Raw genomic sequence first — 17,099 nt, forward strand, 5'->3', positions numbered from 1 at the left:
GTTAGCTCACAAAAGTGCTGATTCCGCCTGTCAGCACCTTTCTGATCCTTGGAGGGGCATTAGGGGCACAGCTGAGCCCCTCCAGTTCCAATCAGGTGTTGGATTTACTGCCTGTAGTGAGAATTCACCCTCCTGTTGGGATTGAAAGGACACAACGGCCACATGGTTCATTACCCAGGATGCGATGCAGGAGGGCTGGTTGCATGGGACCTCTGAGTATGGCCGCCAATACATGACCACGGTATTATGGCCAAAGGGAGGTCACCAGCCGCCACTGCATTTAACAGCAAGGAGGCGAGTAAGGCACCTATTGATACGAGGCAGCAAAGTACTGGATGATCAGAAATATATTCTTAACGTTGTTAACTTTCCATTTAATGGATATTTCTGATGGTACTGTAGGCTGTCACTATTCTTCACATTTGAGCAGTGATCGAACATAACGCGCCATCTCATATACATAGAAGCTCTTCAAGCACCGAGAGAATCCACTCATTGCCTTCGGAGTGACATGCCCATTTCTCCAAGTCTCTGCGGTGAAGGATGACAGTGTGTCTCACATACACAGACAGCAGAATTCTCCTCCTGCAGCTCCTATACCGTAGCATTCATTCCACTGCCTTTGGGCATCTTCAGGGACCAGGCAGCCACACACACACGCTAATTATTTTCTTAAGCGTTTGCGTTAATGCCAGGTGCAGCCTGCTGATACAACACAAGTGTTTGTTTCTCTTAGAAACCATTACAGATGACAGAGAGAGGGTGGGGTGGGGGGGTGGGGGGGGGGGTAGAACACCTAGAGAGAAAGAGGGTAAGAGAGCGAGGAAAAGGGTAAGAGAGAGAGAGGAAATAAGAGATAAACCAGTTCTCATTCCTTCCTTCTCTTTCCCTACTCCATAGAGAGACCTGAGCCAGTGTTTAGTTAATCAGGACAATAACACTGTCACACACACACACTCTGGCTCACGCAGGGTCATTCATCATCCATCATTAAGATGAATATTAACTCATTCTCACAGCCACCACGGGTAGAGGAGAGTGAGAAAGAGACAGAGAAAGAGAATTTCTGCCTTCTCAATATTACATTAGGCTCTCCCTCATCAGTTACTATCACCTGTAATACAGTCGGCCTGTGTGCTGCATAGCTACAGCACAGCAACTGTATCTTCCCAAAACAACCTCAGGGAAAGGTGTTGTAGTTTTGTTAGTGGAGTAGTCAAGGGCAAGGTACTGTAGCACCACATAGTGAATACCATTCCCAGGGAACTGTCTGTGATATATTTACATGTAGTCAGAAACAGCAGTGATTCATCCTGTTCCCATGAAACCTGAACACTGGGGCATCAGTAAACATCCCGCTTCTCCCCCCCTCTATCGGTTTCTCGACCCCACAGGAATCAAAAGCACAAAAACTTTTCAATGCTGTGACCTTTGAGGAGGAAACAGTTTGTTATGGTCTTAAATCAGACTTGTAGCTAATATGTTCTGACGTAATGGGTCAGAAATCTGAGGGGGACCATGGTTCATATTTGTTTTTACAATGCTCTTTGTTCAGGGTTGGGAAAAGACCGAATGGCTCCTCTGAACTGTCAGACATATAGATTTGTCTGATCTCTGCCTCTCTCCTTCTCGGTTTCTCTCCCTCACGGTTACTCTCCCTCACGGTTTCTCTCTCCCTTTCTGTTTTTCTCTGTCTCGCAGTTCCTATCCTTCTTCCCGCCTCTCATTCCCCTTCTCTAACACAGACAACCAGAAGATTCATTCGCAGGTCAAATCCATCTGCTGTCAATCAAAAATCCCCTCTCACTGCATGGCCATCCCACCCCCCTCCGAGGAGCCTGGGATATTGAATAAAACTTCAGAGGGGGAGAGATTGAAACAAATGGAGACGTGTAGCTGAGCGGGGCGAGAGAGGGAGGTGTGTGTACTGTACCTACGGAGTGGGGGGAGAATACATCTCTCTGCTTATATAGGAGGCCATCAGTAAAGGTCTCCATGCCAACATAGCTCTATTGATACGATATACGTTTCCCCTCCATCCTCCTCTCCCTCCTTTCCTCCCTCTCTCCCCCCCTTGATCCATAGATAGAGCAGGAGAGAGGGGACGCTTAGGGTTTGTTTCATATAGCTACACTATGGTTTATACACCACAGCCACATAAATCAAGCTGGAGAGGGGAGACATATGACAGACCGCAGGGAGCCGCATTGAGATGAGATGCTTTATCAGAGATGGGGAGAAAGAACGAGAGAGGAGTGGGCAAGAGAGAGAGAGAGAGAGAGAGAGAGAGAGAGAGAGAGAGAGAGAGAGGCTGAAGAATATGAACATGTAAAAAGCGAAAGCACACAGGAGAGGGTGAAGGAGAGGAGGGGACAGGCAGAGAGATACACTAAATAAAGCCAGTAGAAGAAAGATGTAGCTTGGGGAAGAGGGTGAAGGAGAGGAGGGGACAGGGCAGAGAGATACACTAAATAAAGCCAGTAGAAGAAAGATGTAGCTTGGGGAAGAGGGTGAAGGAGAGGAGGGGACAGGGCAGAGAGATACACTAAATAAAGCCAGTAGAAGAAAGATGTAGCTTGGGGAAGAGGGTGAAGGAGAGGAGGGGACAGGGCAGAGAGATACACTAAATAAAGCCAGTAGAAGAAAGATGTAGCTTGGGGAAGAGGGTGAAGGAGAGGAGGGGACAGGCAGAGAGATACACTAAATAAAGCCAGTAGAAGAAAGATGTAGCATGGGGAAGAGGGTGAAGGAGAGGAGGGGACAGGCAGAGAGATACACTAAATAAAGCCAGTAGAAGAAAGATGTAGCATGGGGACGAGGGTGAAGGAGGGGGAGATAAAAGGATAATGAAGCACGTAGGTTTGAGGGATGAACAGAAAGGCGAATGAAAGAGAGAAGGAAAAAGAGGAAGAGGGCAAGAGATTCTATACTAAGCGACTAGTTGGTTAGCTATGCTGTGTTACTTCTAGAAACAGACAAACTAGATCCGTCCCTCTATAGAGCGTAGAAACAGACTAACTAGATCCGTCCCTCTATAGGGCGTAGAAACAGAAACAGTCAGCTCATAGAAAACCATCCTTACCTCTCTCCTTCCCGGACACCAGACAGCTCATAGAAAACCATCCTTACCTCTCTCCTTCCCGGACACCAGTCAACTCATAGAAAACCATCCTTTCCTCTCTCCTTCCCCGACACCAGTCAGCTCATAGAAAACCATCCTTTCCCCTCTCCTTCCCCGAAACCAGTCAGCTCATAGAAAACCATCCTTTCCTCTCTCCTTCCCCAACACCAGTCAGCTCATAGAAAACCATCCTTACCTCTCTCCTTCCCCGACACCAGTCAGCTCATAGAAAACCATCCTTTCCTCTCTCCTTCCCCAAAACCAGTCAGCTCATAGAAAACCATCCTTACCTCTCTCCTTCCCGGACACCAGACAGCTCATAGAAAACCATCCTTACCTCTCTCCTTCCCGGACACCAGTCAGCTCATAGAAAACCATCCTTACCCCTCTCCTTCCCCGACACCAGTCAGCTCATAGAAAACCATCCTTTCCTCTCTCCTTCCCCAAAACCAGTCAGCTCATAGAAAACCATCCTTTCCTCTCTCCTTCCCCGACACCAGTCAGCTCATAGAAAACCATCCTTTCCTCTCTCCTTCCCCAAAACCAGTCAGCTCATAGAAAACCATCCTTTCCTCTCTCCTTCCCCGACACCAGTCAGCTCATAGAAAACCATCCTTTCCTCTCTCCTTCCCCAACACCAGACAGCTCATAGAAAACCATCCTTTCCTCTCTCCTTCCCCGAAACCAGTCAGCTCATAGAAAACCATCCTTTCCTCTCTCCTTCCCCAACACCAGTCAGCTCATTGAAAAGGCATAGCTATTCCACTGTACTATGAGTACGGTAGTCTCTCTAGCCAGCCAAAAACTATCTTGACCAAATCGTACTAATGTCTTCTCTAAATATGCATGGACAGCAGTTATAGCAAATCATAGCTTAATTTTGTCAAGAAAATAAAACCCAGAGGCATACTGATATCTAAGTGACTTTCACTGAACAGTATTGTGTCACACATATGTTACACGTATGGGTGCAATATTTCTCCATCCATTTATCCAAAACCATATGTTGACCCTAAACTGACACCCACAGTAGGATCTATCTTCCCTATGTCCATGAGTATGGATTACAGGGCCCAGATTGAGTTCTCAAAAGGTACAAGGTCCATTTATCATCATTTACAAGCACTTGGGCTATAATAGGGTTAGGAGGTGAAGCTGGGGCCTCTTAAAAAGCCTTCATGTTCTCTCTGGTTAAGACCGGCTCTGTGACAGTCAGGCAAATAAATACAAATGATCCATTTAGAGAGAAAAATGACACACTTAACTCTCATCGCTTTTTAAAGAAGACCTGACTGACCCCCCATGGTGATATCCATCAGGGAGAGGGGGGGAAGGGGGGGAGATACAAAAAGTAGAGATTGCGAAAGAGTGAGACAAAGAAAGGAGAGAAAAATATAAATAAATTAGCACCAGAGAGAAATAAATAAGAGTGAGATAATGAGAAGGAACAGAAGAAAGGAGGACTGGGCCCCCCCACTGACACTCAACCCAGCAGGCATCTCCTGAAGGCTGGGCCCCCCCCCCCACCCCCACTGACACTCAACCCAGCAGGCATCTCCTGAGGGCTGGGCCCCCCACTGACACTCAACCCAGCAGGCATCTCCTGAGGGCTGGGCCCCCCACTGACACTCAACCCAGCAGGCATCTCCTGAAGGCTGCCCCCCCCACTGACACTCAACCCAGCAGGCATCTCCTGAAGGCTGGGCCCCCCACTGACACTCAACCCAGCAGGCATCTCCTGAAGGCTGGGCCCCCCACTGACACTCAACCCAGCAGGCATCTCCTGAAGGCTGGGCCCCCCACTGACACTCAACCCGGCAGGCATCTCCTGAAGGCTGGGCCCCCCACTGACACTCAACCCGGCAGGCATCTCCTGAAGGCTGGGGGCAGGCATCTCCTGAAGGCTGGGCCCCCCACTGACACTCAACCCAGCAGGCATCTCCTGAAGGCTGGGCCCCCCACTGACACTCAACCCGGCAGGCATCTCCTGAAGGCTGGGCCCCCCACTCAACCCAGCACATCTCTGAAGGCTGGGCCCCCCAGACACTCAACCCAGGCATGGGCCCCCTCCTGACACTCAACCCAGCAGGCTGGGCCCCCCACTGACACTCAACCCAGCAGGCATCTCCTGAAGGCTGCCCCCCACTGACACTCAACCCAGCAGGCATCTCCTGAAGGCTGGGCCCCCCACTGACACTCAACCCAGCAGGCATCTCCTGAAGGCTGCCCCCCCCCACTGACACTCAAGGCAGGCATCTCCTGAAGGCTGCCCCCCACTGACACTCAACCCAGCAGGCATCTCCTGAGGGCTGGGCCCCCCACTGACACTCAACCCAGCAGGCATCTCCTGAGGCTGGGCCCCCCCCCCACTGACACTCAACCCAGCAGGCATCTCCTGAAGGCTGGGCCCCCCACTGACACTCAACCCAGCAGGCATCTCCTGAAGGCTGGGCCCCCCACTGACACTCAACCCAGCAGGCATCAAAAAGGTTCCTGAAGGCTGGGCCCCCCACTGACACTCAACCCAGCAGGCATCTCCTGAGGCTGGGCCCCCCACTGACACTCAACCCAGCAGGCATCTCCTGAGGGCTGGGCCCCCCACTGACACTCAACCCAGCAGGCATCTCCTGAGGGCTGGGCCCCCCACTGACACTCAACCCAGCAGGCATCTCCTGAGGGCTGGGCCCCCCCACTGACACTCAACCCAGCAGGCATCTCCTGAGGGCTGGGCCCCCCCCACTGACACTCAACCCAGCAGGCATCTCCTGAGGGCTGGGCCCCCCACTGACACTCAACCCAGCAGGCATCTCCTGAGGGCTGGGCCCCCACTGACACTCAACCCAGCAGGCATCTCCTGAGGGGGCTGGGCCCAACCCACTGACACTCAACCCAGCAGGCATCTCCTGAGGGCTGGGCCCCCCACTGACACTCAACCCAGCAGGCATCTCCTGAAGGCTGGGCCCCCCACTGACACTCAACCCGGCAGGCATCTCCTGAGACACTCAACCCGGCAGGCATCTCCTGAGGACTGGGCCCCCCCCCACTGACAATCTCCTGAGAGCTCTTGGAATGGAGTTTTGCTCTGTTTTCACCATTCACCATCACTTCCATACTATGGCTCTACCTTAGTCATCCCTTGCCAACACACACTAACTAATGTTCGGTATGACAATCAACACGACAGAGAAGGCTGCATTGTAGTTTAGTTCTCTCGACTCCTCAGACCACTCATAGCACAGGAAAGGGCTTCATGTCATGTGAATTTCATTCACTTCACGCACAGAAGATTAACTGTCAAAAAATAGAGTTTACAATTGTTCCTACTCTCTCACTGTTCAGGGAGAAAACTACAAAAAGGTTTTGGGAAAACTGAAACTTAGTCAAGATGTCCAGCCCTGTCCAAACCAGTGAAGATTAAACTGTACAGAACATCAGCAACAAAACAGAACTCTTAACCATGGCATCGAAGAACAACTTAAAGTAGAACTATTGTATTCCTATGAGGCATTACTGTTAAAGTAGAACTATTGTATTCCTATGAGGCATTACTGTTAAAGTAGAACTATTGTATTCCTATGAGGCATTACTGTTAAAGTAGAACTATTGTATTCCTATGAGGCATTACTGTTAAAGTAGAACTATTGTATTCCTATGAGGCATTACTGTTAAAGTAGAACTATTGTATTCCTATGAGGCATTACTGTTAAAGTAGAACTATTGTATTCCTATGAGGCATTACTGTTAAAGTAGAACTATTGTATTCCTATGAGGCATTACTGTTAAAGTAGAACTATTGTATTCCTATGAGGCATTACTGTTAAAGTAGAACTATTGTATTCCTATGAGGCATTACTGTTAAAGTAGAACTATTGTATTCCTATGAGGCATTACTGTTAAAGTAGAACTATTGTATTCCTAAGAGGCATTACTGTTAAAGTAGAACTATTGTATTCCTAAGAGGCATTACTGTTAAAGTAGAACTATTGTATTCCTATGAGGCATTACTGTTAAAGTAGAACTATTGTATTCCTATGAGGCATTACTGTTAAAGTAGAACTATTGTATTCCTATGAGGCATTACTGTTAAAGTAGAACTATTATATTCCTAAGAGAATTTACTGTTAAAGCATCATTTGTAGTCCACACAGGAATCTACAGATTTTATGATGTACCACAGTTTGCCCAACAGTCCTTTTACAATGTGTTCTCGTCAGTTATTCAGTCACTAAAAGGTGTGTGAGATCAGAGAGCAGAGAGGGAGGCTTTACAGCCAGTACTTAGGCTTTTAAATGTGTTTATATGGGAGAGTGTGTGTGTCCAAGCAGGGACCATTTTACAGCCAGTACATAAATGCTTTTAAGTGTGTGTGTGTGTGTGTGTGTGGGGGGGTTAAGCTAAGGTTATTGACTGATGTCTGACTGCATTGACCACCATCTTGTACTGGGGGTCCAAGTTGCCTAGTTACGGACCTACGGTCTCCTGTAATGGCAGCGGGTTGATGTGCACTCGTCAGGCAGGTCAAGTCTTACCTCAGCGAGACCGCACACACGCGCACACACACACACACACACACACACACACACACACACACACACACACACACACACACACACACACACACACACACACACACACACACACACACACACACACACACCCCTCTGTGCCTCACAGATAACAGAGCCTTTAAATACAGACAGGTTCGCTTTCTCTCCACATCCCACATTTGTATTGTTAGGGGTGGCTGGAAGAATATTCAATAGACTCTCAGGTTTGTTCTGTTCCCATTTCCTCATTTAATGACTATCAAAATGCAGAGTTGTGTTAGGCTTTAATCACCCAGGCCAAAACTCTGCTCTAGGACTGTCTGGCTGTTGAATATGTATGTGGTGATAGAGGGATGGAGGGATGGATGAGTGTTTCTCTTTCTCCAGCAGTGATGGGAGGAGTAGATCATATGACAGTCCATCTAGACTGGACCGGACCGTATGACAGTCCATCTAGACTGGACCGGACCGTATGACAGTCCATCTGGACCGGACCGGATCATATGACAGTCCATCTAGACTGGACCGGACGACAGTCCATCTGGACTGGACCGGACCGTATGACAGTCCATCTGGACCGGACCGTATGACAGTCCATATAGACTGTGTTGGATAAGTGGTTAGAAGGACGGCATACAGAGCAGTTAGGAGAAGACAGTCCTCTAGGTTATTGATAACTACAGGTAGAGAAGACACAGTCCTCTAGGGTATTGATAACTACAGGTAGAGAAGACACAGTCCTCTAGGTTATTGATAACTACAGGTAGAGAAGACACAGTCCTCTAGGGTATTGATAACTACAGGTAGAGAAGACACAATCCTCTAGGATGTTGATAACTACAGGTAGAGAAGACACAGTCCTCTAGGGTATTGATAACTACAGGTAGAGAAGACACAGTCCTCTAGGATGTTGATAACTACAGGTAGAGAAGACACAGTCCTCTAGGGTATTGATAACTACAGGTAGAGAAGACACAATCCTCTAGGATGTTGATAACTACAGGTAGAGAAGACACAGTCCTCTAGGGTATTGATAACTACAGGTAGAGAAGACAGTCCTCTAGGATGTTGATAACTACATGTACTCTTATCTCTACTGGCACAGCCAGAAGAGGACTGGCCACCCCTCATAGCCTGGTTCCTCTCTAGGTTTCTTCCTAGGTTCCTGCCTTTCGAGGGAGTTTTCCTTGCCACCGTGCTTCTACATCTGCTTCTACTATTAACATGAATTGTGATGATGTCTGTCAGGACCTCAGGGCAGATTCATAGAAGCTGGGGAGAGGATGATGAAAACTGAGAAAGTATTAGTGGGAGCCAGGTGTGTGTGTGTGCAAAATGAGGTCACTCTTAGGTAGCGGCGTTCCGGTTGGGAGAGCTCCATCATGCTCTGCCAGGAATACCGCTGGAACTGCAGGAAACAGCTGCACTACCCCTACACACTAGTTCTACTTCTTCTACTAGCCTGCTATTACTACTTATTCTACTAGCCTACTACTACTACTTCTACTAGCCTACTATAACTACGTCTACTAGCACTACTTCTACTACTACTAGCCTACTATTACTACTTCTACTAGCACTACTTCTTCTACTAGCCTACTACTACTACTACTACTACTAGCCTACTATAACTACTTCTACTAGCCTACTACTACTAGCCTACTATAACTACTTCTACTAGCCTACTACTACTACTACTAGCCTACTGTTACTAATGTAACAACTACTACTATTACTAATGTAACAACTACTACTATTACTAATGTAACAACTACTACTACTACTAGCCTACTGTTACTACTGTTTCTACTACTACTACTACTAGCCTACTATTACTAATGTTTCTACTACTACCAATTTTTCCAATAGTACCAGTCTACTCCTACTACTGTCTCTACTCCTTCAGCAGGGTTCAAATACCCCAAAAGTGACATCCAAGCCTTCGGGCACTATTCTCAATTAATTTGATACCAATAGAGGCCAAACGTTTTCATGCAGGAGGCAACAGTGCTAGGCTATCAGTAGAGTATCTATAGGGAAATACATTACTACAGTATTAGCAGGATATCAAACTACTGTTGACCAGAGCCTCAAATGTTATCAAACATTTTATTAATAAAGTCTGTGGGACCAGCGGGGAAATTAAGATGTTGGGCAGAAAGACATTTTTAACTTCATAAGCCCGATTATCATATCAAACCCATGTTAATTCAATCAATTATGTATATTCCTACTCTTTCCCCATTTATCTCCAGGGCAGTTTCAACTTTCAGGAAATCAAAAGGCTCCGAGACTAAACATCTTGCCTTATTATTCCACTGAACGCCAGATACCATCTTATCTCCCTCGTTCATGCACTCTCTCTGTCGAATCGCAATAACGTCCATAGGGACAACTCATAGAGACCTCTGTACGCTGCGCTGCACAATACTAAACAAGGTCTTTTCACACTAATACAGATCATGTACGTACACACACACACACACACACACACACACACACACACACACACACACACACACACACACACACACACACACACACACACACACACACACACACACACACACACACACACACACACACACACACACACACACACACACACACACACACACACACACACACACACACACACGATGGCACCAAACACAACCCAATGAAACGTGATTAGTGTCTACTAGCAGTAACCCTGTCCTCCCTCTCCCTGTCCTCCTGTAACATCAGACCCTCCCGCCATTTCATTAAACCAGACACACACACTCACATCCTCCCTCCCCAGCCCCTCAAATCCAATCACAGCCCTGGTAATGCACCTCCCGTAATCCAATCAACCAATCAGGGCGCTTGCCACTGAGACTCCACCATCACGTGAGCTCGCTAGACATGTGTTAGTAGTTAGCGCGTTGTGTCGCTCTAATGATATTCCAGCAATGCATTTCCTTAATGTGATTTGGGAAGCCTCAACCCCAGCTCTACCCTAAACTAACCCCAGCGGATTGCTAATCAGTTTCTAGCATTTTGCAGGGAGACAATGATCCTGGCGTTAGCGCCGGCTAATGACAGGCTAACACGATTAGCGCCCCCTTCCCAGACAGAGCCATGGACTCTGGGCCCCGTTCGCCCCACCTCCTGTGGACTCCTCATCCACTTTGTTACATTACTATGGAGCCTAATGGTCCCTTATTAGGAGTTATGGAACAGCGATGGACTGGAAATGAGATGTTCTTTAGTTCCATGTCCGTGATGGTTAATAGGGTCTCTGTGAATCTCACGGACAACCTAACATACAGGAGGGAAAATTGCTAACAGCATTGATGAACAAAGTTGCCTGACACATACCAAGGCATGTTTGTTGAAATATTTTAAAAGATTAGATGCTAGCAAAAAGCATAAGCTGACGCACACCCAAAATATGTTGTAGAGGTGCTGACTAACAAACGATAAAAAGACAGTCGCACACTAATTATACTCCCAAACATTTAATGGGTATTTAACCAACGTTCCATCACACAGCGCCTGCCTCAGGGTGCTGTAAGCACCTCTGCTGTTGGAATGACTGTAAACTGGTTATAGTCTGATAAATCAGGTAAACTACCAATGAATGGTTCACAGGGACAACACATACTCTGTAACAGACACACACAGACACACACCATGGCCACCACTGCAGCCATGACACATCAGTGTACACCCGAGACGGCTCCATTTGACCTGTAGCTATCAGTGAGTCGCATCGTCAACATGAGCTAATAGGGTAGGCTAATCTGGAGCTGATTGAAAGACATGGGTTAGTTAGCATGTGGCTAACGGCAGTACTCTCAATGGACTGACGGGGCTTTTAATGCTCACTAATAACACTGAAGGGTCGTGTACGCACCAGACGGAGAAAAAAAACAAAAAAAAAAACAGGGAGGGACAACCTGGACTTATCCAATTGGAACGGCTCATTGTAATTTTCTGATGCTAAATGTTTCTTCACAGTATGCTCTAATGAACAGGACCCTAATATCGAAACTGGACACAAGGATGACCAACATCCTCTGGACACATCACAAATACAATTCTTAGAATTCTGTGGTGTTCTTTGGAAGTTGGTTACATGTGCTTACAGTGTGGCCTACTTTTAAACTGACAGAGTAACCCTGGAGATCTTGGAAGGAAAGCGGTGCACTGTTAAAACCTTAACAGCCAACATCAGGTATTGAGCTCTTCATTGCCAACATTGGCCTTGAGGAGGAAGCATTTGAGATGAAAGCCTGTTCACTCTGCAGTGAATGGAGATATTGTTGATGGGGGGTGTCTATATTCATTTATCCAGGAAAACCTGATACACTTCTGGTAATTAAACACAATGACGTGATTTTAACTTACTTGAACTTTGCGTTGATTCCGTCGGCAGCCTTGTGGTAGTTCTCTGTGGACAGCTTGTAGAACTGAGCACTCTGGAGGGAGGGAGAGGGGGAGAGATAGAGATATAAAGAGAAAATGTGAGGAAGAGAGATGGGAAGAGAAAGAATGAGAGAAAGACAAATAAATGCCAAGTTAGAATCAGGGCCTCTCACATGAAACAGTTTATTCCCAACGTCCCTGGGCCTTTCAGGTGGCCTTTATTTGCCAAAAGGAAACACTCCAGCTGAGACAGGCCTTTCTCCCCTCACACACACACACCAAACGGCACCCTATTCCACATATAGTGCCCTCGATACGCCCTGGTACAATTTAGCGCACTATATAGGAAATAGGGTGGTATTTGTGACACACATCTGATAGGCATGTACCCTCCACTACTACAATAGCCCATTAAAACTTGATGGATGGGGATATTGAGGGAGCAACACCATTAAGTAGTTGTGCAGGGGTTTATTTTTATAATCTGAGGGAATGAGCGGTGTGATCGTTCAGTTTGACGTGTGTGTTCGATAGTGTGTCTGTACAGTACCAGTCAAAAGTCTGGACACATCTACTCATTTGAGAGTTCCTTTATTTTTACTATTTTCTACATTGTAAAAAGTGTTAAACAAAACCAAATATTTTTGGGGGAAATTCTTCAAAAGTAGCCACCCTTTGCCTTGATGACAGCTTGGCATACTCCTGGCATTCTCACAAGCAGCTTCATGAGATAGTCACCTGGAATGCATTTCAATGAACAGGTGTGCCTTGTTAAAAGTTCATTTGTGGAATTTCTATCTTAATGCGTTTGAGCCAATCAGTTGTGTTGTGACAAGGTGGGGTTGGTATACAGAACATCGCCCTATTTGGTAAAAGACCAAGTCCATATTATGAAAAGAACAGCTCAAATAAGCAAAGAGAAATGTCCATCATTACTTTAAGACATGAAGGTCAGTCAATAGTGAACATTTTAAGAATTTTAAAGTTTCGCAAAAACCATCAAGCATTATGATGAAACTGGCTCTCATAAGGAACGCCACAGGAAAGGAAGAGCCAGAGTTACCTCTGCTGCAGAGGATAAGTTCATTAGTTACCAGCCTCAGAAACTGCAGCCCAAATAAACGCTTCACAGAGTTCAAGTAATAGACATCTCAACATCACCTGTTCAGAGGAAACCTATATGGTCAAATTTCGGCAAAGAAACCATTACTATTTTATTTATTTTTATTTGACCTTTATTTAACCAGGTAGGCTAGTTGAGAACAAGTTCTCATTTGCAACTGCGACCTGGCCAAGATAAAGCGTAGCAATTCGACACATACAACAACACAGAGTTACACATGGAATAAACAGAACATACAGTCAATAATACAGTAGAACAAAAATAAAACAAAAAGTCTATATACAGTGAGTGCAAATTAGGTAAATTAAGGAAATAAAATAGGCCATGGTGGCGAAGAAATTACAATTTAGCAATTAAACACTGGAATGGTAGATCGGCAGAAGATGAATGTGCAGGTAGAGATACTGGAGTGCAAATGAGCAAAATAAATAAATACCAGTATGGGGATGAGGTAGGTAGATAGATGGGCTGTTTACAGATGGGCTATGTACAGGTGCAGTGATCTGTAAGCTGCTCTGACAGCTGGTCCTTAAACCAATAAACTAATAAAAGGAAACCAATAAGAAGAGACATACTTGGTCCAAGAAACACAAGCAATGGATATTAGCCTGGTGGAAACCGCCGTGTCTTTGTGAGACGCAGAGTAGGTGAATGGATGATCTCTGCATGTGGGGTTCCCACCGTGAAGCATGGAGATGGTGTGATGGTGCTTTGCTGGTGACACTGGCAGTAATTTATTTAGAATTTAAGGCACACTTAACCAGCATGGCTGCAGCATTCTGCAGCGATACACCATCACATCTGGTTTGCGCTTAGTGGGACGATCATTTATTTTTCAACAGGACAATGACACAACACACCTCCAGGCTGTGTAAGGGCAATTTTCCCAAGATGGAGAGTGATGGACTGCTGCATCAGATCACCCAACCTCATCCCAATTGAGATGGTTTGGGATGAGTTGGACCGCAGAGTGAAGGAAAAGCAGCCAACAAGTGCTCAGTATTTGTGGGAAGTCCATCAAAACTGTGAGAAAAGCATTCCAGGTGAAGCTGGTGGAGAGAACGCCATGAGTGCGTAAAGCTGTCATCAAGGCAAAGGTGGGCTACTTTGAAGAATCTAAAATATATTTTTTTGGTTACTACATCATTTCCAATATGTGTTATTTCAAAGTTTATGTTTTCACTATTATTCTACAATAGTAAACACAAAGAAAACCCTTGAATTAGGTATGTGCAAACTTTTGACTGGTACTGCAGATGGAGCACCCCCCTATCCACATCGACGGGACAGTAGTGGAGAGGGTACAACGTTAAGTTCCTCGGCGTACACATAATGGACAAACTGAAATGGTCCACCCACACAGACAGCACCGTGAAGAAGGCGCAGCAGCGCTTCTTCAACCTCAGGAGGCTGAGGTTGAAGAACAAAAACACAAACTTTTACAGATGCACAATCGAGAGCCAACTGCTCCGCCCATAACCGTAAGGCTCTCCAGAGGGTAGTGAGGTCTTCACAACGCATCACCGGGGGCAAACTACCTGGCCTCTAGGACACCTACACCACCCGATGTCACAGGAAGGCCATAAAGATCATCAAGGACAACAACCACCCGAGCCACTGCCTGTTCACCCCGCTATCATCCAGAAGGCGAGGTCAGTACAGGTGCATCAAAGCTGGGACCGAGAGACTGAAACAGCTTCTATCTCAAGGCCATCAGACTGTTAAACAGCCACCACTAACATTGAGTGGCTGCTGCCAACACACTGACTCAACTCCAGCCACTTTAAAAATGGAAAAATTGATCTAATAAATGTATCACTAGCCACTTTAAACAATGCCATTTCATATGTTTACATACCCTACATTACTCATCTCATATGTATATACTGTACTCGATATCATCTACTGCATCTTGCCCATGCCGTTCTGTAGCATCACTCATTCATATATCTTTATGTACATATTCTTTATCCCTTTACACTTGTGTGTATAAGGTAGTACATTTACATTTAACATTTAAGTCATTTAGCAGACGCTCTTATCCAGAGCGACTTGTTAGGTTAGATTACTCGTTGGTTATTACTGCATTGTCGGAACTACATGTGTATGTAACAAACACATTTGATTTGATTTGTAAAGTGCCCTCCACTAATATTGGCAAACTTGGTAAATATGAGCAAAACGGCTGTGAATTTTTTTTTTATCCTCTTGGTCTTTTATTAAAAATATTCACAAAAACATAACCTTTAATTAAAGTAAAATAATTGAAAGAAAAATGTATTCTTATCATAAAACAAATATTTTTCTCTAATATACACTACCATTCAAAAGTTTGGGGTCACTTAGAAATGTCCTCGTTTTCCATGAAAACATACATGAAATGAGTTGCAATATGAATAGGAAATATAGTCAAGATGATGATAAGGATATAAATAATGATTTTTAATTGAAATAATAATTGTGTCCTTCAAACTTTGCTTTCATCAAAGAAACCTACATTTGCAGCAATTACAGCCTTGCATACCTTTGGCATTCTAGTTGTCCATTTGTTGAAGTAATCTGAAGAGATTCCACCCCATGCTTCCTGAAGCTCCTCCCACAAGGTTGATAATCACTTCTTACCATATATATTTTTTACATATTTTTTTATTTAACAAGGCAAGTCAGTTAAGAACAAACTCTTAATTACAATGACGGCTTAGGAACAGTGGGGTTAACTGCCTTGTACAGGGGCAGAACGACAGATTCGACAGATTTGACCTTGTCAGCTGGGGATTCTAGCAACCTTTCAGTTACTGGCCCAACACTCTAACCACTAGGCTACCTGCTGGTTACTGGCCCAACACTAACCACTAGGCTACCTGCTGGTTACTGGCCCAACACTAACCACTAGGCTACCTGCTGGTTACTGGCCCAACACTAACCACTAGGCTACCTGCTGGTTACTGGCACAACACTCCAACCACTAGGCTACCTGCTGGTTACTGGCACAACACTCCAACCACTAGGCTACCTGCTGGTTACTGGCACAACACTCCAACCACTAGGCAACCAACACTCCAACCACTAGGCAACCTGCCTCCAACCACTAGGCAACCTGCCTCCAACCACTAGGCAACCTGCCTCCAACCACTAGGCAACCTGCCTCCAACCACTAGGCAACCTGCCTCCAACCACTAGGCAACCTGCCTCCAACCACTAGGCAACCTGCCTCCAACCACTAGGCAACCTGCCTCCAACCACTAGGCAACCTGCCTCCAACCACTAGGCAACCTGCCTCCAACCACTAGGCAACCTGCCTCCAACCACTATGGCTACCTGCTGGTTACTGCCCCGTCCAACCACCTCTCCCTTTACTGACGCCCCGTCCAACCACCTCTCCCTTTACTGACGCCCCGTCCAACCACCTCTCCCTTTACTGACGCCCCGTCCAACCACCTCTCCCTTTACTGACGCCCGTCCAACCACCTCTCCCTTTACTGACGCCCGTCCAACCACCTCTCCCTTTACTGACGCCCCGTCCAACCACCTCTCCCTTTACTGACGCCCGTCCAACCACCTCTCCCTTTACTGACGCCCCGTCCAACCACCTCTCCCTTTACTGACGCCCCGTCCAACCACCTCTCCCTTTACTGACGCCCCGTCCAACCACCTCTCCCTTTACTGACGCCCCGTCCAACCACCTCTCCCTTTACTGACGCCCGTCCAACCACCTCTCCCTTTACTGACGCCCGTCCAACCACCTCTCCCTTTACTGACGCCCGTCCAACCACCTCTCCCTTTACTGACGCCCGGCCAACCACCTCTCCCTTTACTGACGCCCCGTCCAACCACCTCTCCCTTTACTGACGCCCCGGCCAACCACCTCTCCCTTTACTGACGCCCCGTCCAACCACCTCTCCCTTTACTGACGCCC

General features: G+C 46.4%; 1 protein-coding gene across 8 annotated transcripts in view; it reads right to left on the reverse strand.

Moving 5' to 3' along the window:
- chchd3a (coiled-coil-helix-coiled-coil-helix domain containing 3a) overlaps positions 1–17,099 on the reverse strand; it is a 121,665-nt gene that overhangs the window by 11,978 nt on the left and 92,588 nt on the right. For all 8 annotated transcript variants that reach the window (XM_046327986.1, XM_046327985.1, XM_046327983.1 and 5 more), the window contains one exon: positions 12,043–12,113. In XM_046327986.1, the coding sequence (XP_046183942.1) occupies positions 12,043–12,113 (71 nt within the window). The remainder of the gene's footprint in view (positions 1–12,042; positions 12,114–17,099) is intronic.

This window comes from Oncorhynchus gorbuscha, linkage group LG25 (assembly GCF_021184085.1).
Source record: "Oncorhynchus gorbuscha isolate QuinsamMale2020 ecotype Even-year linkage group LG25, OgorEven_v1.0, whole genome shotgun sequence".
Lineage (NCBI taxonomy): Eukaryota > Metazoa > Chordata > Actinopteri > Salmoniformes > Salmonidae > Oncorhynchus > Oncorhynchus gorbuscha.